This window comes from Dermacentor andersoni, chromosome 4, assembly GCF_023375885.2.
Source record: "Dermacentor andersoni chromosome 4, qqDerAnde1_hic_scaffold, whole genome shotgun sequence".
Taxonomy (NCBI): domain Eukaryota; kingdom Metazoa; phylum Arthropoda; class Arachnida; order Ixodida; family Ixodidae; genus Dermacentor; species Dermacentor andersoni.
The window spans coordinates 119,650,132-119,674,464 of record NC_092817.1 but is presented as its reverse complement, the minus strand read 5'-3'; the positions used below and the strand labels follow the sequence as shown (position 1 = coordinate 119,674,464).

At 44.7% G+C, this 24,333-nt stretch overlaps 1 protein-coding gene across 3 annotated transcripts; it reads right to left on the bottom strand.

The window, feature by feature from the left end:
* Positions 1–1,626: 1,626 nt before the first annotated feature.
* Positions 1,627–22,239, bottom strand: LOC126537541 (alpha-tocopherol transfer protein-like). Of its 3 annotated transcripts, XM_055074346.2 has the most exons (7): positions 22,091–22,217; positions 21,869–21,988; positions 19,980–20,100; positions 17,524–17,775; positions 14,407–14,600; positions 9,057–9,167; positions 1,627–2,361 (listed from the first exon to the last, which is right to left on the bottom strand). In XM_055074346.2, exons 2-7 carry the CDS (start codon positions 21,902–21,904, stop codon positions 2,185–2,187), a joined length of 891 nt encoding a protein of 296 aa, XP_054930321.1. In that variant the 5' UTR covers positions 21,905–21,988; positions 22,091–22,217; the 3' UTR covers positions 1,627–2,184. The 3 variants fall into 3 exon arrangements, with proteins under 3 accessions (XP_054930321.1, XP_054930322.1, XP_054930323.1); XM_055074347.2 differs by lacking the exon at positions 9,057–9,167 and having other exon boundaries at positions 22,091–22,239; XM_055074348.2 differs by lacking the exon at positions 17,524–17,775 and having other exon boundaries at positions 22,091–22,209.
* Between the last annotated feature and the right edge of the window lie 2,094 nt (positions 22,240–24,333).

Sequence of the window (24,333 nt, the reverse complement as noted above, 5' to 3'; positions counted from 1 at the left end):
GTAGAGGTCTCATTTTCTTTTAATGAATATGTGATCTTTCAGTACAAATCATTTACTTGCCACAATCACAAAAGCAAAAAAAAAAAAAAAAACCCGCCATAACGATGACCACTGCGAATGACAACGATAAACAAACCGGCCTCTGAACTCCGCCCGCCATTTTTAAACGCCAGGGCACGCAGTGCACTTCGGCGCGACATTTGAACCGCTTTGAGCGGGCGCTCGAGGTCGCACTTCCGCAGGTTTCTTCGTCATAATGCAGTCTATTTCTATGTGCCAAAATTGCAAGTTCAATATTTTGGGGAGTTTACCCTACCATAAATGAGAAGGGTGTTTGATTGGGCTTTTCAAACAACGGTGCGGGTTACCGCCCGATGATTGCGTTGGTGTTTGCGTGAATTTGACGTCAGGAGGTTGTAATAAAAGCAGATTGGACTAGTTTTACGTTATAGGGCCCATGAATGCGCTCAAGACGAATTAATATGCCTAACAAAACTGATTTGTTTCTCTGATAAGCCCGAGACTGCTCCGTCCTGGAAGGTATAGATGGCTTCTCGCCGATTGCTCTGGCACATGGTACTCGGGGCGGCCGGGTAGCATGGATTTATTTCCGTCTAATAAACAGTATAGCGTGACAGTATAATATTATCAAGGCCTTTCGGTACGTATACGACATCAATTTTCCAGCTCTTATATATTGAGAATCCGTTCTGGCGGGATTTTTAGCCTTTAGTTGCACTCCACCGCGATTTTCGACCAGCCATCACGAGCAAACTAAGAGGAAACGTATCAATCGCAGATGCCAGCAACGGCCTTTTCATCCGGTTATCTACTTTCACTGTGCTGACTCGGCCCCATCGATACCCTGTGCACTTGAGCATGATCCTCGCCTCTTGTCAGTCAATTCAGAGTCCTCTTAATGCAGGCCTTAGTATTCGCTTTGAAAGGAGAAAAGAGTTACCTTCTAGAAACGAGGAGCGCGTTTGATGGGGCTTTTCAAACAACGCGGTGGGTTACCGCCCGTTGTTAGCATCGGTAATTACGTAACTTTGACGTCATGACATTGCAATCAAAACTGATTCGAAAAGTTTTAAGTTATAGAACCCTTGATCTCGGTCGCGCTGCCAGGCCGAATGTGACAGAGTCCTCGAGAGCTCTGAGCTGGAGTGCGGTGCACTGAAAGCACCAGGTCAATGAGTTCGGAGCGCTACAGTTCGACTTGGCAAATTTCACGTGCACTGGCCCAGCCCTATGAGTGCTCGAAAGCGACCTGCGGAATGTACCGCAATTTTTGGTTTGACGTAATCAGAGTTGTCTACCAGGGAGCACACGTACTGGTTGATAGTAACGCGAGCCCACGAAGACACTTCATCGAGCTTTCACAGCAGCACCGCTGGGCATTTCTTTAGCGTCACAAAGCGCACACTTCCTATCTAGGGAAAAGTGAAGCGAGGTGTCGGAGCAGAGCACTTACAAGTCTTCATGTTTTCTCCAATTATCGCGATAAATTGCTGCATAATTAAACTCAGTGTATTTCCTTTACGCCATATTAGAATTTTTCTGTTCGGAAACGGAAACAAAGGGTTTGAAAGCTGTCTGGACAAAAATCAGTGATAATGTCGATAATTAAGCTTTGTGAGTCAGACAAATAATTTATTTCATCAGTTATTTTAAATGGCTCGCATGCAGTCAAATGCAAGACTGTCATTTGACCTTTCGCAAATATTTCTGGAAAATCGCGGACCGTTTATACCACCCAATTGCTATTTATATTGACGAATTACAAAGGCTCTGATCATAAGTCATCGATATACGTCTCACTTATTAGGGATGCAACAAAAAGAAAGAAAAAAAAAGAAACGGGTTTGCGAGCACGAAGAGATTGGAAGGAGCAAGGGGGTTGTCCAGTGATAATGAGAGCACCAGAAGATGCAATTTTGCAAAATACAAATGTCTTGAGAAGCTTGTGTGAATAGGCCATAGAGTGCTGAAGATGATTGTGCGGGTGGTAATTCTACGGTTTTCTTAGCTGGTGCAAGTTACGAAGGTACACTGGCGCAGTTTTCTGTGAACAAATATTTTCGGCCAGGGCATACAACCTTTCGGGTTAATCGATTGGTATTTATGGGAATGATTGCAGCTCCGTTGAATATCTGGCACGGAATTATCAATATTTTATCAGGTCTAATTCCTTTTGTATCCGCAGGCGCACAAGCTTTCGAAGAAGGCGCTTCTGCTGTGCACAAACTTCTCTTGACGATCATAATCGAAGTCTTCTCGCCTCCCGCCGAGTTCCGTTGGTACGAGGTCGCCTGGAAAGCGTTCCCAAAAGTCGGAAGCTTCGTTGCCAACGAAGTGGACCTAGGGATGAAGAAAGTTGCGGCAGAAAGATTTAGTACAAGGCACCACCTCTTTGTCGTGGCTTCATTTTGTATAAACGTCCGTGCAGATCACAGCAAGACCTTCAACAAATCAATAACTGGTGCAATAAATGGCTAATGACTTTAAATACCACAAAATGCAAAGTAATGTCTTTTACCCGGAAGTCGGCAACCTCACAGTATCCCTACCATATTAACAATTACACTGTTACAACAGCTACACAATATAAGTATCTAGGGGTTCTATTCACATCAAATCTTTCTTGGACAGAGCATATCACGTCCATTTCAGCTAATGCCTCCCAATCGTTGGGGTACTTGCGACGCAACTTAAGAAATGTTCCTTCAAATGTTCGCAAGCTAGCTTACCTAACTCTCGTTCGTCCCAAGCTCGAGTATGCATCTCCCATTTGGTCCCCTCACCAGAAATACCTAATTGAAACGCTAGAATGGATCCAGAATAGAGCAAGCCGCTTCATCATAAACGATTACAGCTACCAGTCTAGTGTTACACAAATAAAACTTAAGCTTTCATTACAATCCTTGAGCACTCGCCGAGACATTGCCCTTTTAACACTGTTCCACAAATTCCTTCACTCCACTCGAACACCCGCATGCTTGAAACGACCCTACTCCACGTCACATAGGCTTCATAATCATTTCAGCTATGCCCGCCTTTACGGGTCTACAAAGGCATTCCATTACTCTGCTCTTCCTCGTGCTATCAGAATATGGAATTCGCTCCCGGACAGCATTGCAAGCCAATCTAACTACGACTCATTCCGTGATGCCTTGACTGAATACATGACTAAAGAAAAGTGAAGTTTTACGTTTGTCGCACAATGCTTTCTATACTTGCACTATATACAGCTTATTTTCGCATTATTACTGTTATGTCGCTATGTTTACCGTTTCGTTGGAATGTTGCGTCCGTAACTTTTCTGTCATTGTTTTTCATCATTACTGTTTTTATTAATTACACGACTTCACTGAAAACAATCTGTGTGATTTATTCCTTGTTATTATATTATGTTTTTTATGTTTCTTCTTTTCCCTAGTGTATCGTGATCTAAATAATTCTTTTTTCATCTCAGTTGTACTTTGGTTGTAGGTTGTAAACAGATACGGTTTATAGATGTCTTGTATTCAATGTATTTTCTATGTACTGCCCCCCTTACTCAATGCCTCACTTTGAGGCCTGTAAGGTATCTTTAAATAAAACAAAATAAAATAAAATATGTATATATTTCTTCAGCACACCGCCTGCTTTTTTTTTTTCACTTTTAGAACAGAAAGGTACAAAACTTGCGTGTGGCGTATACAGCTGCTTTGCTCTGATTTCTGGAACAGGCGGAAATTAACATAATGAGAAATCGTGTTGTCTATATAATTATAGAGTTCGCGAAAAAATTAATTATTCCCTTGAGAGCATTCTTGCCCTTGCGAAATATTGAAGCACACGTTAAGAGAACTAGCGTCTTCCTTCGATAAATCTTAAGGCGACAGCATCACTTTCGGTATGTGCGGCCCCAATATCTGCCAAGACTGTCGTGAACAGCTAGAGTGATGATTTTGAGAAAAAGTGGAAATGGAATGGCTATAATTTATTGGAAAACACTTTAAGGAAGGTTATCTCGAAAGTGGCATAAGTCTACTAAGCAGACTTAGCTCATATACAGGTCGTATTTCATACCACAATTTGAACGTGTCCTAGAGTAATTAAAAATATTTGGGTCGCTTCATCACGAATGATTGAGAGCGATATCAAGGTTTTGCACTGAGCTGAATTTCCTCAGAAGGTGCTTTAAGATTACACGGTGGAGGCTGCAGCAGAAACAGTGCCTTGAAAGCTAGCTAGCGTCTCACAACGCTGGCCTAACGACGAGCGCTGTCACCAGCATTGCAGGCGCCGTACATCAGTGCTGCATGATGTATGAAAAAAAGGACCACCGCGAGCGTTCGTAACTTGAAGTGTACTGCCCGTTAACCTCAGATAACCAGTTGTATTAAGAACGATTTAGTATGCGCATATCTGATCACTTGAAAAGCGTGTGTTTGTGCCAGAGAGTGATACTAGAGAGGAACAGGCGCTATATTCTGCGGCACCTTAGATACTACGTCCGAACAAAGCTCACGTCAGTAGTGGCAGACACAACGCTGCTCCTTTTGAACGGAGCGTGTTTCTACTGGGCGTCGTCGATTTTGGAGCCAAAGGTACTGCGCGTCTTTCGCTTCTCTAGAGACCTATTAAGCATAAAATGCTTTTAGTTCCCCGCTGCCTGCGACCTTCGATAACCTTGAGCCAAGAACCAGAGCCGATATCCGAGCACTCAAACGAAACCATCCAGGCAAGTTGCGAGAATAAAAATAGATCACCCGGCCACTCCGAAGACACCGCATTAAATATGCTGGTTATTTCTCAAACACATTACAAAAAATAATTGCTTCTGAGTTCTTCCTAATGTTTGTTCGCAATATCGCTCTAGTTGTAACTTCTAGTACGCTGAAGACTTATTTGTCATTTCCAATGGCGACGTCCAAAAGACAAATACGGGGCACTATACGCTTGAGCGTAATTTTTTGGTGCTGCGACCGAGGTGCCTGTGCACTTTTTGAGGTGCCGGGGAGCGTCCTGCGCCCCGGCAGCGTTCAAGCCCGTAGTGTCCAGCGCCCCGGGGACGGCTCATTGACCGAGACGAGACTTGCAATAAGGTTATAGAAAACTATTGCGCCCTAATGGACCAGTAAACAGTATGGCGTGGTGCGGTGTGGTGAGGTGGGGTGAGGTGGGGTGTGCCGTTGCGAACATGTACCACACCCATTTTAAGATTCTGGCCAGTATCATCTCTAACCAATCTGCCTTGCCGGTAGCCATTTCATGCTTTCATCTACTCTCGATTATGGGACAGCCAGTCCCATAACCCCTGCACGCGAACCGCACCTGTGCTGCCGTTACTGTGACAGCACGGCGCCGCCGCCGGCGCACACGCCCAGGCTTAAAGTTTCTTCCCCCCCTTATTTCCCCCTCAATTTCGTGCACGCAATTATTGTTTATATTTTTACTTATACACAGTACAGGAGGTCCCATCACAGTCTGTGACATTGGGACCTCCTCCTGTATATTATTGCCTTGTACTATAACTTCTCTATTAATAAGAAAACCACATTAAAAAATGGAGAGGGGAAGGCTAAGAAAGCGGCGACCAGTGTGCCTGTATGTATATATATATATAGATATATATATATATATATATATATATATATATATAGATATCGGAGATGCGTTGCATCACAGGATCCAGCTGTGACACAGGTCAAAGGATAAAAATCACAGTGCAAGGTCTTTCTATACGACCTACAGTGTTCGGTCGCCAAGCTTTAACAGCTTACCTAGCGTGAGCTGGGGCAGCATATAGTACACGAGGCAAGCAAAAATGACTAGTTTGGGAACTGCTTATTCTTTCGGATCATTTCGGATCCGAAAGACTAAGTCTTCTAGTCTTTCGGATCATTTTCTTTTAAATTCAAGAAGCAGCAAAGTTCTTCTGGCACTAAAACTCAAGCCCTTAGGTATAAGTAGCATTTTGGAACCGCTTTTGAGGAATAGCTTGGTTGGTTAAGGATTAAAAATATGTGAACTCAAACCAAAGTAGCCTAGGTGCAACAGAGAACATTAGTTGCATTGCTTCAATTACAACCTCACGCACCACAACAATATATTTTATTGTTTCCCACCTACTTACCTACAAGTGTATAAAATGTATGTGCTTTGCTAAAACACAGCACTAATAGTGCACAACTAAACGAATGTAAATTAACTGGTCACCTGAAGAATGTAACGTGAACCTTCACTAATTCAAAAGCAGTAACTTCACGCTCACGTGGCTAAATACACAGTATGCTGTGTGAAGAATCTTAGTCGAACAAGGTGGGTGATGCTAATGTGCAGTGCTTCAGGGAAAAGCACGCAATAGTACGACAACACTTGCTTTCCTTTCTTCGATCATATCACATCAACTGATTAATCGAAATTGAATCATCAATTTAAAAAAATTGGAGTTAGAATTGCCACGCACAAAGCACTGCTGTTAATAAAATCCTCTCCAGCGCTTGTCGAATTGGTGCCGCCGTGAAATAGTTGACTTACGCAGAGGCGGGGGAGGGGTGGTGGTGAGCCCCTTCTTAAGAAATGGAGGGGCGGCGGCCGAAAACCTCCTGCTTCCGTTCCTGCCTTTAAGCACTGCACGCGCTTCTCTAATGTCCATATAATCGCTGTCGCAAGAAAGCGTTTAGTACCGCACTTTTATTGAGACACCAAATACATGAACACTTCAGGCAAATTTCTGCCGTCGGCGCCGCCGTGAGGTTTTGTGTAAAGTCCAAGGCCCGGTAAGATCGTCTCCGCGTGCCGTACGCTATCGTACTGAGTGAAAGCGTACCAGCTAGAGCCGGCGAGTACGGCTCAATTTCGTGCACGCAACGGCGGAAAGCGGGGAGGAAGCGTGCCTACTTCCTTCGCGCGCTAGGCTTCGTTGGTAAGTTGGGAGGGGGGAGCACGTTCTACTCCAGGCGCCCCGGTAGGACTGCTGTATCTTCGAACTCATCTGCTAAGAGTACAGAGTAAGCCGTGCGCAGTGTTTCCGCGGCTCGCTGCAATTCGCTCGCTGCTGCTGCCGTGCTTCCTCACTTCCGCGTTTTGACAGCGAGTTTCTGCGGTCACTAAATGAGACATGTTCATGTTTGCTTGCGCTGGTGACACGGTACTTGGTAAATTAGTTAGTATACCTGTGTTTACAAGCTTATAGGCCCATATAAACTATTATCCTTCCTTTCTATAGCTGTGCACTAATTTGCTGCCGCAATGGATACTTCGCGTTTCGGGCGAAACTGCGCCTTTTATTCTTCAGGTACCTGGGGGTGACTGGGATTTATTGTGCACGTAATATCCGCCTCTTCTTGAAATCAACCTTATGGTGCTGAGTGTTTGAGGTGATAAAGAAAATATGCTCGAACTAAGCTCAAGCAGTCAGCACCACGGCGCTAGCGCAAGTAAGGCTCCAAGGACCAAGCTTGAAGCATTTGAGCAAACTAGATCGACAGCTACGAGGGCGAATCAGAAAGTTTTTGCCCCTACTTTAGTTAACTCAAAATAAGGTCCATACAGATAATTACAAATATACGTAGTATTCTACGTACGTTACACTATTTTTCGACATAGTCCCCACACCGGTTCAGAGATTTGTCCCATCGCAGCACTAAATTTGTCATGTCCGGCTGTCTACGGAACCACCGTCAGACTGCTGCCTTGGCTTCATCGTTGCACGTGAATCGATGTCTTGTCACCTCACACTTCGCAAAGCGAGACACCCTTCCCTCTACGTGGGCTGAATTTCCCTGTGGATTTCGATGGACGTTCCCCCCTTGCTCTATAGAAAACGAATGATCCTTCGGTGCTCGTACGCCGTGGAGGTGTGAAGCGCAACCGCCGTCTTCAACAACCGACAGCAGCGCAGTACCGCGGAGCTACCGGTAGATAAGGTCGGGCCGGTCCACGAAAGGTCCACCGCTGGGAATGGATATGTTGACTTTGCATTTAGAGCCATAATTGGTCTAAAAAAATATGGGCAATGACTTTCTGTTTCGCCTTCTTATATTACGCTGCAATGTACATTCTGTGCCATTGTGAAAGGACAGAAGGAATTTTCATTCACGGATTTTATACGTCTCAGTCATAACCTAATGGACTGCAAGCTCTGAAAGTTTGTTGAGACTTCTAAATGACATCTTTGGGCTAGTTTGTTAATAGTAATAATCCTTCTACCTCATCATCATCCCTCATCACGCCTTTACGTCTCCATTCCCTCTCCCCCTGCGCAGAGCCGCAGGCTAGAGCGCATGAGCGCAGGCCAACCTCGCTGCCTAAATTTCTTCATATAAGTTATGTGGCTATCACAGACTGCTCTTCATTAGGTAGTTCAAATTTTGCACTGTTGGCTTGACAGAGCCTTTCCTTAATGGCTGGCTTCAGCCTTATGAGGATGCTGACTGATTTAACCAAAAGCGCTGTGCTAAGAGGAGGAGGTGGTGGCGCAGGCAGTCACGCTTCAAAATGGTGTTGAATGCACGATGAAAGCTCTTATATATACAGCAAAACTTGATTAGCTTAAGCGGGTGGCGTGACTTTTCGTCGCCGCTCGGTTTGATAGGCTACGTCACTAGAAACAACCACACTAATAATAATAATAATAATAATAATAATAATAATAATAATAATAATAATAATAATAATAATAATAATAATAATAATAATAATAATAATAATAATAATAATAATAATAATAAGTGGTAGCAGTGCTACTGTGTAACGCGGGTACGACGTTTGAGAAAAAGGGGCCTTTTTCTTAGTCATGACTTTACATTTGGCGCAGTTGACCAAAGAACTATGTAGATGTAGCTAGGATTGACCGAAATCAAACAAGCCTATCAGCTCGTTTTGTATGAACGGCTAAACCTCTGCGGACATTTGAACGCCCTCGAGAAGGTCAACTTCGGGACCTGTACTGCAAAGCTGACGGCAGGGGAGCTTGTGGTGAGTCTCAGACACGCACGCACATACACACATGAACCTACACGGCAGAACTAACGTAGCTGCAGGAAAAGACTCAGTACACTCACTCTTCTTAGCAGCTTGCTGCGCAGGAACGGCTTGATCGCTGCGAAGAGGACTTCAAAGATCTTCGGGTGGTTTACTATGTAGACAGCTTTTATCCGCACGGGACAGCACTCCTGGGGAAATTAGTTTGACATTTACCACTTTCATTTAGTACGGATTGCCGAAAAGTATCGCTATAAAGCGCATTAAACTACAAATAATGCTGGCGTCAGTTAATTTGTTGACTTGTTGGAGCGGAGAATGCATTTACATTGTTACGTTGCAGAAGTCAGATATAAAGATGTGTTTACAATATTTACAAGAAAGACAACGATGCATAAACAAGATGATTCTCCGGACAGATTCCACCACTACAGGTAAAATTGTCTTCTTCTGCCTGACGTCACTCTTGGTTGCGCCATAACAATATCAACGGGCTTACTGTTTATATATATTTCATGGTGGGTTTCGGGTAAACAGGGGCACACATTAGCTCTCAGATCTTCGAGAGAATCCCTCATCAATATGAGGATATTACCGCATATAAAGGCCAACTGCAACAAAATTTTGACTTTGGAGAAAGTTGGTACAAATGACTTGTATAATACCACTGAAGCAAACTTAGCAGAGCCACAGAACTCCAAATTGTATTGTTCTTTTAATTTTTTTCGTCACAAGCCTTTAAAGCAGCACCTGATCAGCGAATGGGTGCACCTAGTGGCGACACTGTGACCTAAATCCCAGCTCGCCACAGGCGGTGGGCATTCGGGACGGCTCGCGCCTCAACGCCTGGGGAACCACAGAGTCCAATCAAAGCACGCGCGTCCCACCGGCGAGAAGGCAGCGTGACATCCGAGCTTGCACGGGTGCGTCGCTGAATTCTTGAAGGTCACGGTGAGGAACCGCGAATTTATGGTAAGTCACTTTCGCCGGGCAGTAATGGCGGTGTTTCTTATTTCAGCTTCATTGTTAGAAACACCTATTTATGAAAGCTTTTATTGATGCTTCGAATCGTATTAAAACGTCTAATTTTGCACGGGGGCTCCTCTATATCCACACAGACAGGAAAATTACACCCACTAGGGTGAATTAGAAGTCGAGACTACTTTTACGCACGTTTACTTCTTCTGAATATTTGTAACGTGCGTGCGTTTGTTAGAGGAACATCATTGGTGGAGTCTTTAATGCAATAGGGTGCAAGGGGGATGTTTATTAGGAAGCCTACTCCTTGTAGAAATTAATTGTGTTTGGTACTTTAATATTTCGAGCACATAAAAAACCATAGGGGCATATTTCCCAGTGGTTTGCGCGAAATCATTGTTTGAGCTAGTCGTGTGGTAACAGTGGGCTATGACTGCCAACTTGCTATTTCATGTACATTCCGTTTCTTGTTGTGAAGTTGAAAAAGATAGCCTTTTTTTTATTTACCACCCTGCCGTTCGCCTTTTACCACTCGCTTTGTTTAAGAAGCTTCAGCTCGGTGTTGTTTTATATATCAGCTGCCAATCTTCCGTTAATCATTACGCGTAAGCCATCATAGTTCTTAAGGCACATGTATTTCCTCGTGTGACTTCGGGGCCAGCGCAATTTTGTGCGCAGTAAGTCTTGCACTGCTTCATGTAGCATCGGTTAGAATAAACACCCCCAGGTGCGTACGGGGCAATCTTCTGCCAGTGATAAAACAACTATTATTGTGGGGGTGCTGCGCCTAGGTCGTCATCATCATCATCATTATTATCATCATCATCATCACACCATCATCATCATCACCATCATCATCATCAAAGCCTTCATTGTTCGCTGCAGGACCTTTCGTTGTAGTAGGGGAAATACAACGACATTGTCCTCTTCTCCCCTTCCTGCATCGCACATCTTACTGCTAGCGTCGCTTAAACTGTTTCACCTATTCTGCGAAGAAGTTATTAGGCTTTAGGACGTGCCCATTTGCATCGCCATAGGTCGTCGCTCCTTTCGAACAGCGCTGTTGCATGCCATGGGAAGCAACAATTTCACAAAAACACACGTAATCATTTTTAAAGCAGTGGAGCACTATAAATAACTTGCGTAGAGCGAAAACTGTAGGTGGCCTTAGATCGCACATCCCCAGACTCAACTGCCGATGGTGAGAAGTCGTCATGTTAGTGTCTGAGAAATACATTCGTTACATGTTTGTTGAAGTCTTAAGTCCACGAACAACGCTTATAACTGCACTACAAAAAGCTTCAACTTTCGTGCGCTAAAAAACCTCAGTTATGGAATACCAACACGCCCTAACCTATGATCCTTCAAGTTGGATTGCTTCTTTCCTTGTTAATGTCCAAACAGACAAGAAAATGCGCTTTCACTGAGGCGTTCTCGTTTGTTACAGGCTCCGATAAAACATATTAGTGGCAATTGAAGTTCACTATGAAGTGTGAGCTCCATGAATGAATTGAGCACCCGAATCTGAAGCTTAAATGGAGGAGAAGTGACGTCACCAAAGTGAAGCATTGCCAGCCTAGAGCAGGCGTATGCTTGTTAATGAAACTATTATATCGTTTGCTCATGAGATACTCGCGCATATTTGCACAAGCGACCCCTATTTCTCAGAAGGAAAGGTATATTGATCGCTAATATGGGAGCCGAGTAATCAAAGTACAGGCTCCAGTAGTATAATTATGGCTGTATAAACTGCTACAAGTAGGAAGAGCCTAAATTCATCAAGACAACGCACTGGGCTTAATTTTTTTTTCGAAATGCATTGGAAGGAGCTGTGGACCTAACTAAATAGTGACAACCAAGTACGAAAAAACTATCTACCTTAATTATGTTAACTCACTTCATAATCACATAATTGAACATTTTGCATTTTCAAAATTGAAGCCAGTCTGTGCTCGAACTACGCCTTCGCAAACCGGAATCCAGACACTGCCACGGGGTTCGAAATATTTGCGCTTAAAGAAGATGATAACATGCGCTGTTACACTGAGCTTCGCACCGCGTTCATGGAAGGAAGGTTTTGGTTAAAATGATAACTAGCACTCGAATGTATTTCACCGCAAGGTCGACTGATGCTCATGTCAAGATGTCTGCTAAGTGAATACATGACTTGAAAAATAACCGGCTGTGGTGCAATGACGTAATTACGAAACTCGCCAAGAGGGCTGATTGAATATTGCGTTCTACTGTACAGAACTAGGTCATGGGTTCAATTCCCTACCACCTCGGCGGCAGTCCGACGAGGAACGAATGCGAAAATATTTGTTCCCTTCTGTTTGGGTAGACGTTAAAAAACTCGAGGTGTTCCAAGTTAACCGGGAGTGACTCAATGGAGCGTTTATCAAAGCCCGTGTCTTATTTGGGGTTGATTTGATTTCGTCATCAGTATCATGAACAACAGCCTACATTTATGTCCACTGCATAACGAAGCGCTTTCCTAGAGATCTCCGATTATCCCTGCTTTGCGCTGGCTGATTCAAAATTGCGCACAAGCTTCCTAATTTCATCACCCCACCTGATTTTATGGCATCGTCGACAGCACTTCCTTTTGCTTGGCACCCATTCTGTAACGCTAATGATCCACCAGTGACGTGCCCTACGCATTACATGGCCTGACCAGTTCAATTTCTTTCTTTTAATGGCAATAACAATATCGTAAATTCTCGTTTACTCTCTGATACCCACCGCTGCCTTCCGGTCTCTTAAAACTGAGTCGTACACTTATCGTTCCATCGCTCTTTGCACTCCTCTTAACTTGTTCACGAGCCTATTTGTTAACCTCCAATTTTATGCCGCATATGTTAGCACTGATAGACTGCCATGATTGGACATATTCCTTTTCACCGAATGTGGTAAGCCCCCAGTTTAATTTGGTGATGCCTGCCGTATGCACTCCAATCCATTCTTGTTCTTCTGTGAGTTTCCTTCTGATAATCAGGGTACCCTGTGAGTAAATGCTCACAACTGCACAATCGTGGGTATAGCTCGAGTAATAAACAATAAAGTTTATAGAGCGCATCTCACGGACTGTAAATATTTTCTTGTACTAAATCTTGGTTGATATACGAGCGTCGTACTGAAAATATTGATCAACAATTTTTTGCATACATGTCTGAAAGCTCGCAAGAGTTGATAAGGCGCTACTCCATTTTTTCTGCAATCATAGATGACAATTTCTTATCATCAGGTTACAAAATCTAGCCGCCAGCATGCGAAGAAAAATTGCAGCAATTCAAGTCTCGTTTTGTGAATGTGCGGTGCTATAATTTCTGGTGAAAAAGAAAGCTTCAGCTGCAGAAATTCATAAGAGGCTACAGCTAGCGTATGGCGACGCGTGACTGAGCTCGAACAGTTACGAAGATGGATCAAGCATAATAAAGATGGCTATAAAAGCGTTGAAAATCAGCCTCGGAATGGTCATCGTCGCATAGCCGCTACTGAATCCAACCTGCAGACCGTTGATGGCCTCGTTAAAGAAGACAAACGAGTAACAAAGAGGTGTAATAGCGAGAATGCTTTAAATGGTGCACAGTGCAGTTCTGGGGACTGAAAACTTTGACCACCGAAATTTAAGTGTTGCTGTATACGTTAAAAGACTGCAGAAGCTACGATGCTTATTGGGAGATAGGCGACTATAAGGAAAGTGGTGTTGGAGCACGAGAATTCGTGCTGAAACATTTCCTTCTTAAAGGAGGAGAGAATCAAAATAATAACGGAAGGGCTTCCGCCACTCACCGCGAATCCTAGCAATGTCGAGGCCAACGTTACGGGACAACAAAACAAATGTGTGCACTATCGTTTCGCTATGTCAACAAAGTAGTAGCGCAGTGCTATCGGAAGGATATTTTTGTTTGGCCCGCTTGGCGGGAAAAACGAATGCAGAAAAACGGGGAGGCTATGAGCAAAAAGCGTAGAAAAGTCTGAAAAATAAACACAAAGTTTTCTTTTTTGGTAATGAAGCCCAATCATTCGTGGAAAGTTATTACTCGTTACTTTCGGTATGAGTCTGGGTTCTGGCTATTCAGGAATTGCGACATTACTGAAGTGCGCCTCACTGCTGTTTCTATTTAGTGCATGTTGTGTATTACGTAATTTTTCAGCAGCCCACTAGTTGACATCTTTCTTTAGCCAACCCATGCCAAGTAACCTTATATGTGTTTTCTACATGTCGAAATTAGGTATAGGATTGCCCTTTCATAGAAAAATACGAGGAACACAAGTGTTCTTAGACTCTTCCTCTTCGCCACTGCGCCACTGAACTATTAGTTGCATGTCAATTCAGCGTTGAATGTCTATATGTGACAATATTGAGAAAAGAAATTGTAGGAAGGTAACAGTCCCCTTACTGACCGTCAAGGCATATTATGTTATGAGAACCGAGCGGTCACTGTGCACCTGCGTAATGGTAGCCAATTTCATCAGGTACGCTGGTGTGAGCTGCGTCAGATGCAGGATGCTTAATCCCTCCAAGTCTAAGACGCACTCGACCCCACATATTGATGGAACATCTTCAAGGAGCCAGCTGTTGGTCAACAGAAGCCCTGCTCTGGTATAGTCCAAAAGGCTGCAGATGTCAGGGTTCCAGGCACCTGGAGGGAGAGTGGAAATAGCTCTGAGGTGGAACTCAATTGCATGAGAATGGTGCAATTATATTCTGCTGAATAGTGGACGTTCCTTCGAGAAACAAACACACACATACACACATTGGGAAACGTAACTCTAGTTTCTCATTACACCATAAGATTATTACCTGCCGCCTACCTTTCCCTTTATTTCCCACTTGCCCTTACTCCGGTGAGGAGTACCAGGTTAGAGGGACGCTCTCCACGTCGAGCTCTCTTTGTTTCTCTTCATTTATTCTACTCTCTCTCTAACACACACGCGCACGTACAAACAAACAAACACACAAACAAAAACTGTCATCTCGTCTTGGTGTCGGATCAAGGAATCACGAGCAGGGAACACAGTAGCCCGCCACGGTGGCTTACGGGCTATGGTGTTGCACTTCTTAGCACGAGATCGCAGGGTTAAATTCCGGCCGCGGAGGCCCCGTTTCGACTTAGGCGAATAGCAAAAACTCCCACGTTCCGTGCATTGCAGAAACGTTAAAGATCCCCTCGTAGTTTAAATTGACCCGGATTCCCCCTTTACGGCGTGTCTCATAATCATACCGTAGTTTTGTCACGTAATACTCCAGAATTCAGTTCCGGGAACACGTTAGGATAAATTTTAATGAAGTTTAAAGAAACTGAACACAGCCGCTGTTAAAAGAATATTCACAATGCACATCATTAACTGAGTAGCAATGACACGCGTAGGCTTGCCCGAAGGAGAAAACGTCACCAGTGATTTCGCTATAAGTAATGGCGTCTGAGTGAAACATTTGCCGAACTCTTCAGCTTCATAATCTGTGACTCATCTGTAAAGTTAGCTAGCAGACACCCAATTTAAACGACGCTGGGAGCCTGGTACAGCTTAGATTTTGACCAATTTATTGAAGAATGTATGGTGTACTACCGAGCTTTTCGTTGTGCGGCGTCAGGAAGCTTCAGGTAAGGCCTCTAAAACCCTCATGAAGCATAGCCAACGCATCTGCCTATGGCTATCTTGCTTTTATTTCTGCCTTATTTAAACGGGCTTGTACTCACTTATTACGTGAGGTCGTTCGAGCAGGATTCTCACAATGCTTTAGCTTGTCTTACGGCAGCCGGAGATGCGTAATCTGTCTTTCTGCTTAAGTTGGAAGAGAATATTAAGCAACGTTAAATTATACTATGCTTCTCCTGGCTGATCGAGAAAGATTCATAAATGTTTGACGGATGCCTTACGCATTTACAGATGCAAATTCACTACTTGTCTGAATAAGTATTCCAGCCTATTGCTACACTTTTGAAAATTACTTCTTTCGTGATGTGCCGTAATTTCTTTCGGGCAGTTTGCATGAGATAACCTTTTTTTCTCATGCGTTTCTCTGCAAGAACTTCTTTCTTACTTAAGCCTTCTTTAGCCTTCTGAACATGCTGAAATGTTCCCGCAATATTGCACTGCTGGCTGGGCGGCGTGGTATATTCAAGTGAAGATTTTTTCACAATCAGGCTGCATGATTAGCCATATCTCACTTTGGAAAACTATGGGAAAGAGAGGGCAATACAAACCAAGCAGGACCTTGGAAAACTACACTATAGTTAGCTAATAAATACTGCAAATCTATGCCCTGGCCTAGAAAAGAAACTACGTGATATTTGAGCTGCTTCAAAGCCACTGTGGCGTCTTAGGTAAGGAACGCGCCAATAACATTGCTAGGTTCGATACTCAGTGCAGCAAAGAGTGGCTTGTACCATCATTAAGGACAGATGCCCCTAAAAAAATTGGAGTGCTCGCACCAAAGATCACGTTCTCCGCGTGGAACCCTCTAAATTTCGAAGGCAACCAGCAGCACCACGTGGACTTTTCTCTATAGTACTTCTTCGCATTCCAACAGGAGGACTCTGCCGGCTAGTGCTAGGAGTGGCTTTTGCAAAGTCTTTCACTTTTCGAATCAAATAGGCCGACAGTGAATCCTGTGATTACTGTGATGGCTGTGGTAACGAAGCGACACTTCAACATTCCCTTTCTGACAGCGCACGCAACAATTTACAGCGAGGATCCCTCGCAATCGTGATAGCAAGCTTTGACCAAAGATCGCTATCAGTGAAATTAATTTTAGAATGCCGAGCTCACAAGCCATCGCGGCAGGATTTGACGAGAAAATTGCTACCCTTTTTTTAAGCACAACGGACCTGCTCAAACGGCTGCAGTATGAATTCGTTGCGCTACAAGTGCTACTGTGCTGAGGTAGTGTGCGATGATTGTGAATACCGGCGATCCGTGTATCTGTATTCCTTGTCTCTCGCTAGTTCGTTTCAAACTCCCACTTTCGCTTTCCCCAGTGCAGGGTAGCAAACCAGAATTCATCTCCTATTTAACCTGCCTGCATTTCTTCTTTCTTCTGTCTGTCTCTCTATAGTATTTACACTTAACGCGTCTGTGACAGCAGTGACCATAGTTGTGCGACAGTACCTAAATGTGCTCCTTTAAAAGTTCTCAAAAAAGTACGTTTTTTGTACAGGCTGCACATTTTTTCGCGTATTTATTATTCACAACCTGGTCTTGCCTGCTGTGTATTGTACTTATGCCCAGACTACTTTTAGTTCTCTTGGAATGATCACTTCGGGAATTCCAAATGCACATTTTTCTTATATGTGTATGTTACGGAGCAATAGATTTCAAATTGAAAGAAGCAGTGTTGCGCTTTCATAGTTATAAAGTGCCCCATGCTATAGCGTTTCTCCGTCTCATGGTATCTGCAAAAAAACAACTGTAAACTTGTATGCAGTCGAGGCTTCCTATAGCCGCTGGCATTTCTTTGAGTGAATGAACAAAATAGGGCGCTGACTTTGAGGCAAGACGTTCTCTTTGTGTGCAGCAGGCAAGAAATTTTAGCAGGAGAGTTTTGTTACTATGAGAACTTACCTACTTTGAAGACCGCCATGCACCGGCCATACTCGCCTGGTTCGGGCGATATCATCAGGAGTTTGTGGTCGTGGCAAATTGTTCTGAAGGGAACATTCTGAGGGACAAGTTCATGAAAGAACTCCGGTACATCTCGCCGCGCGCGGAAGTAGTTTTTCACCATTTGGGAGGCCTCTTCTATTCTGTATTTTCTGGCTCGCAGAAACATTACCAGAAGGTCATCGCTCGAAGGAATCTTCAAGGATGGCTCCTCTGTAATTATGAGCACACGCAGCGTTAGCGCCTTTGATTACAATTGATATCCACTTGTTTCGTGGGATAGTTTTGGCGTGTCTGAAGCATCATGTCATGCTCAGGAAAAAAGCTAATATTAGAGCTATTTGATCTAAACTAAGATTGAGAGCAACATCTCTTAGTGCAGTATTAAAAGCAGTCCTAAGCAAAAGTATTAGCGTTAACTGCAATATAAGATTCGTGTCGTGCCACCTACATTACGCTAAAGCATTTCCCGGAACGGCACGAGGTAATCTTGCTGCATGAGTGCACGGTTTAACAAAAGAAAAAATATGTGAGTTAAAACTCTTTGCCTTCTTAAAACTTGTGACTGCAAGATTATTCCAAGCAATTCATACAACGCTTTCACAGAATATCTGAAGAATAAAAAGAAAAGCTTATGAATTGCATTGCAATATCTTAGTCTGTGAGGTGTTTCAAGCGAAAGCGGGAAGCAATGTGCTTAAGTCGTACAGGAACAAAATCGCACCTAATCGGAAACATGTGCCGCATATTTCTTTTAATCAGTTCGCGATACTTAATGGAAACAACAAAAACAGAAGCTTGCCGAATAAATACTCCATTACAAATTCTAAGTGCATTTGCATTTACACAAGAGGAGGCAGCGATTTCTGAAGCTCCGCAGAATTGCTTGGAATACCGAGGCTAGCATTATCGTCAGGCTTATACAGAACTTCATAATTTGATGTATTTTTTTATGGAAGTGCTTTCTCAAGCAAATGAAAGCAGTGCTACATGATGCATTTGCGTATTTTGCTATGTTTTGGGTATTGTCGCCGTGAGCCTGGTGATAGCTACGAAACTGGCTGTACTAATGTATATATTTGCATACAAATACGTATTGAGTTAACAAGGCAATATATAATACACGTTAATACATTAATACGTTAAAAGAGCCGATGTGCTAGCTAACATAAAGAGCGAAGAATGTAGCTTGGCAGGTGATGGAATGCATAGGGTAGATAACCGGTGGATCATTATAATTACAGAATGGGCGCCAAGGGAAGGGAAGTCGACGACGGCAGAAAGTAAGGCGGGATGATTAAATTAGGAAATGTGCAGGCGCGATTTGGAATCAGCTAGCACAAGGGAAAGGCAATTTAAGATCACTGGGGAAGGCCTTCGTCTTGCAGTATATATAAAGATAGGCTGGTGATGATGATGACATTATTTCGGGCAAACATTTCACTGATTGCTTATCATAGCACAATCGGAAAGTGCGCTGCCAACGCTGTGACAGCATGACATAATGATGTGACGAAGAAGTCCCTTGTTCTCAACCGGAATATCTCGACAGCTATTTTTGCTAGCCGTTCGCCGAAAGGCAGATCTAACATCGGTGTTCGGATGTGGTTTATATGACCTGTGTGGTTCCCACGATACTCCAGTGCTCTTTCCGTGCTAGAGTGCGAGGACACTGCTGACGTGATGAGCAGCTGAAGTCTTTAACTTGCACTCGTTTTTTTCCTGTTAGCAAAGATTACTCCATTACTTGCAAGAACGTTGGCGCGATTGAACAAGGGACTCTTTATTGGCTGATAGGTATCGACGATGGCCTGAGACCCTTAAGTACATGGCTAGTCCTATTCCACCTTGCGCAATATATTGTCGCTGCTATTGTACCAAGGTGCCTAGCAACAAGAAATGAGAGCCACCTTTGGTTGCTACTCCACCCCACCCCCCTCGTAGCAGGGGATACTGGCACGTTCAAACAAGTGTACCAGTGAGAAAGGACATAAGGAAAGCGCACAACGTGGACAGTGATGGTGACTAAACGAAGTGAATAACGCCGTGGTGTGTAATGCTCACTTTTTTTAAGTGCGTTTTTAAGCAGTATAATACTTTGAGTGCAGAATGTTAACAGGGCATCGTACGAGTCAGACCTCTGTTTCTAGAACTAAACACCTGCCAAAGGAAGTCGCGGAAGCTCCCAGTGTACATTAAAGCACATGCCGTTGTGACAGCGTATCACGAGGTATATAAATATTAAGTGCTGCAATACTTCCAATGCACTAGGAAGCTTTATGAATGTGTTCTGAGTTTGAATGCCTTGAAGGGGACTGGTGTGGTCTCGCCAACATGATATAGAAGACTCTACGTTAGGTATCAGACACACCTCAATGGCGCTTCTTTAAGACGCAAGGTAGAAAACAGAAATGTACCTGCTAACAGTTGGCGTAGCCGTACCAAGGAGTCTGCTTTGATTTCAGGCGTTTCACCGAGTTCAAGACTAGCCACTTCTTCAAGGTCCAGCGCTGCTTCAGTTTTAGTGACGGCGGCATCCTGCTTAGCCATCGGTATTCCGGCAGGTTGCAGCGCAGGATTATGAATAAAAAGAATAAATATTAGAGATGTGGGTGGGGTGAGAGGGGCTTTATTTTACATCGTTACATGGCACAATCAAAGGTTTAGTGCTTGTATAATGCTTTCAATCTACAGCGAATCTCGGCTGGCACAGTATTCATCTGTGAGTCGCACTAAAGCGAGCCACTGGTATTGCCGGGAACGGTCAAACGGCGAGACCCCATGTAAAGAAGAAATATTTGCCAATTGGAGGGATCGGCTTTCTATGTAAAATAGGGTCCTGGCATTTGCGGACCTTCTCATCGATAAGTGCCCTGTGCAACTAGCAATCACCGAAGTGGTAATCTCGTTGTCATGCCTATCGTTGTCAGGAGTGGTCAAATGAAAGAACAACCTTAAATAAGAAAACAGTTATAATAGCGCACAGTGGTTCTATTCTAATGTTACTCCTTCTCGGACTTCGGCAGGGGTCAGAGTGGCGCTCTACGCACGTTATCACTGCGTTCGCCTGGCCGCGAATATTGAAATGATAACAATCAAATCAAAGGACCGCTTGCACAATACCGACCATGATTTCCGAACAAGTGTTAGTAGTTGCAATGATTTAATCTTTCACAATACTTAAAGCAAAAGAATCATCTTTAATATGCTCTTGCAGAGGATATAAGTATCTTAAGGATATTTTTTATGGTTTGACAAACATGCTTTATTAGCTTATGGCTGCTTCAAATTCTGACCGAAACTGCACTGCGTTACCCTGATTGAATGAGCACAGATGGAATAAAGCACTGGAAAAGCTTTTTCGAAAGGGCTGTTATGTTTTTCGGCTACTGACACATCCACGTAGGGGAACAGAGGTGCCTAATTATGTTAACGACTTCGCAGTTTACTTATCAGTGACCGCCGTTTCCCTCGCTGCATCGTCCGAAATAGCCATACATTGAATACTTCAAAGTTTTCATTTTTTATGTCATCTTAGAGATACTCACATGATGAAAATTGCGTTAGACGAAGTGGTCGCGACTGTACTGGATAGCATACAGCGCCGACATATATGGTGGAGGGAATATTTAAATATCGGGCTGCTGAGTCTTTCTTTCTTTGTATTTGTTCTCAAACAATACTATTTTCGTTATTATGCGGAGGGGTGTAAAATGCATGCTCACAGAGTAAACTAGCTGGGGACTGCACAAAACAAACGCAAAGGAACACCATCTTTTATTCTTGTTTAATGATAGTCCATAACTGGAGATGCTGCGCTGTGTTGTTCAAGCCGCATTAAAGAAAGAATTCGCTTACGTAGAGTTAGCTAAGCATTCTCGCAAGGAATACGACGGCGCACCGGTGAAATGGGCGGCATAAATAATGCACGATTTAACGTTATGTAGAATCTTAATCACTTCAATATTCAGCTATGCATCGGTAAATCGAACATCACTGGTTCAATTTGCTAAAGAGATGCTGGTCTCATTTATTCTTGTTTTATGATAGTTAACCCTAGAGAAGCTGCGCTGTGTTGTTCATGTAAATAAGAAGAAAACTCGCTCAAGCGGAGTTAGCTAAGTATTCTTGCAAGGAACACGAATGCGCACGAGTAAAATGACAGCATAAACATCGCGCCATTTAACGTTACGTTGACTGTTAGTCACTTCAGTAATCAGCAATACATAGGTAAACTGAAAGTCACGGGTTCAGTTTGCTAAAAAGAGGCATGCTCGGGGACAAAGAAAAAAAAAATCATACTTACTAGTTGTTGACTGTGAATCTTGGACACTTTCGCCATCGTGGCTTGCAAGGCACGGCTACCCACGACACCGCACAGATGCCTTATGGGAGCAACACTCTGCTGTTATGATGCCACCAGAACCTGTCCCAGGATGCGGAGTCTTCGCATAAACTGCACATTAGGCCGCTAATACTACTAACACTAAGGCTAATGTGAGCAGCGGAATCCAGCAACCATACTTACTGTACTGCAGTAAACGAAAAGTACGCGGGTTCAATGGCACGATTGCCGCGGTGTCTGCTTTCTGCCGCTATCTGCCTGCCGCTGCAGCTGTCTAATCTGCGGCAGATATCGTTCTTGTTTGCAGCCAGCGGGACTTGCGAGGGAAGCGGAGTGAGATAATGTTTACGCAAGGAAGCGTGCGCTCCTTTTCCACTCAACGACGCACGCCGTGGTTGAGTGGAAGAGTTCAAGTGCATGAAGCAGTCGAGCCTGTGCTATGTCAGTCAGGTAAACACCGAAATACCACGCGGCTTGCCGCTTAAGCAAGCAGCAGACAGGCGCCAATCGAACGAAGGCGTCGGCATTATGCCCGACAAACCGCGACGACCATCTCAAGGACGACTGGTCGTGTTTAGAAGCGGTTTCAAGGAAACGAGGAAACCTTTCGCCCTGCAAACGGGTGAACGCCCCCAAGGCGCCCGTCCATACGACGATTCGTCGCGTCTGGGGGCATCTTCTGGGAAGCAATATTGCCAGATGCAGTAGTGGGCACAGTGCAAAGGAAGAGACAGGAAGGACAAGAAGGAATTCGAAGTGCGCGTGCTACCCCCGCCCACTAGATAGCCTGGTCCCGCTGCCGTTGTTTTTCAGAAGCCAGTTGTCCTCAGTAAACGTCGCCAGTTCTCTTTGGAGACACGTGACAAATTGGTGGAGGTGCTGGGCCTTTCACATTCATGCCGCAGACCCCTCCTGGGAGCGAAGCCACCAATCAAGTGCCAATAGAGATGCCCGTGTATCGGGCCAGCCGCAGTATCAGGGGACTGCCTCCAGAAGAGAACACAGCGATTCCAACCATCTCAACTGCTATGGGTAGCGCGATGACAATCTGGTACACACTTCAGAACCCACGGGTTCCAAAGTCGTTCCATGGTGACGTGTTCGAAGACGTCGAAGACTGGATGGCCGACTTTGAGCGCGGCCGAGTACAATGAATGGGACGACGCCACTAAATTTAGAAATGTCTATTTTTGCCTGGAAGATGGCCCGCGTACGTGGTTTCAAAAGCGTGAGGAGCAACTGACGTCGTGGTCGAGTAGCGCCGTGAACTACATGCGCCGGCACCTACACCAATGTTGATCGCTGCAAACGAGCAGAACGAGCAATCCAGGCCCACGTCTTGCTTTCCAACAAAAGTGTCACCACCTTCATCGAAGACATGATGCGTCTCTTCAGACGAGCACAACCTGGAATGACAGCGGACAAGAAGTTGTGTCACCTGATGCGAGGAGTGAAAGAGCAGCCCTTCGCTTGTCTTGTGCGGAGCCCTCCGGAGACTGCCGCCGAATTTTTATCGGAAGCAGTAAGTATAAAGATACCTCCGCAGCGATCGAACTTCTACGAGCGGCTAGGGAACGAAACATCCACTTCCGATAGTTTCATGGCGACTGAAAGCAACTGTGACAACCTCCGAGAGCTCATCCGCGCTGTTGTGCGGGAAGAAATGCAGAAGATTTACGGTGCGTCACAAGCTACGGTGAGTTCCATTGCAAATGGAACTGAAGATGAAGTACACCAACCACTACGGTCCAGCTTTCAGTTTGCTAGCACTGCGCCTTCACCGACTGAACACCGCCGTGCGACCTACGCAGAAGCCCTGAGACGCCCTGCTTCGTCACCCCCACTGTTTGTTCACGCCGCTCATCCGGCTGCACTTTCACCAGCCCAACCGGCACAATACATCGCAGAACGACGCCCGCCTTCAGCGTTGCCGCCGGCCGCTCCTCATGTTGTGCTTCATCCGGAGCAGCCAGCGAATTACGCCGACAATCGACACATGACCCTTCAGAGGTCGTATGCTTGGCGCATGCCGGACCGCCGTCCTCTGTGCTTCCACTGCCGTGAGGCAGATCATTTGTACCGCCAGCGCGCATGCCGACGCTTCGGGTTGCGGCGATTTTCCGCCGACTCACCGCAACCCTGGCCTGGCAAACGACCACAGCATATTGATCATTATCTGGTGCAACAGCGCACGCCACCGCTTGCCGCACGACAGTCACGCTCACCGTCGCCAAGGCGATTTTCACCACCGCCCCAGTGATATTCCAGAGCCCGACCGCGAAGTCACCACTGGGAAAACTAACTACAGCGACCTTTGTGGGCGAGGCCGCTGGCAGTGGACGCGCTGAAGACCTCCGATCGACGCGAAGAAGGACGGGCACCGATCCGACGTCAACTGTAGCTGAACGGAATGGCCGGCTTTCGCT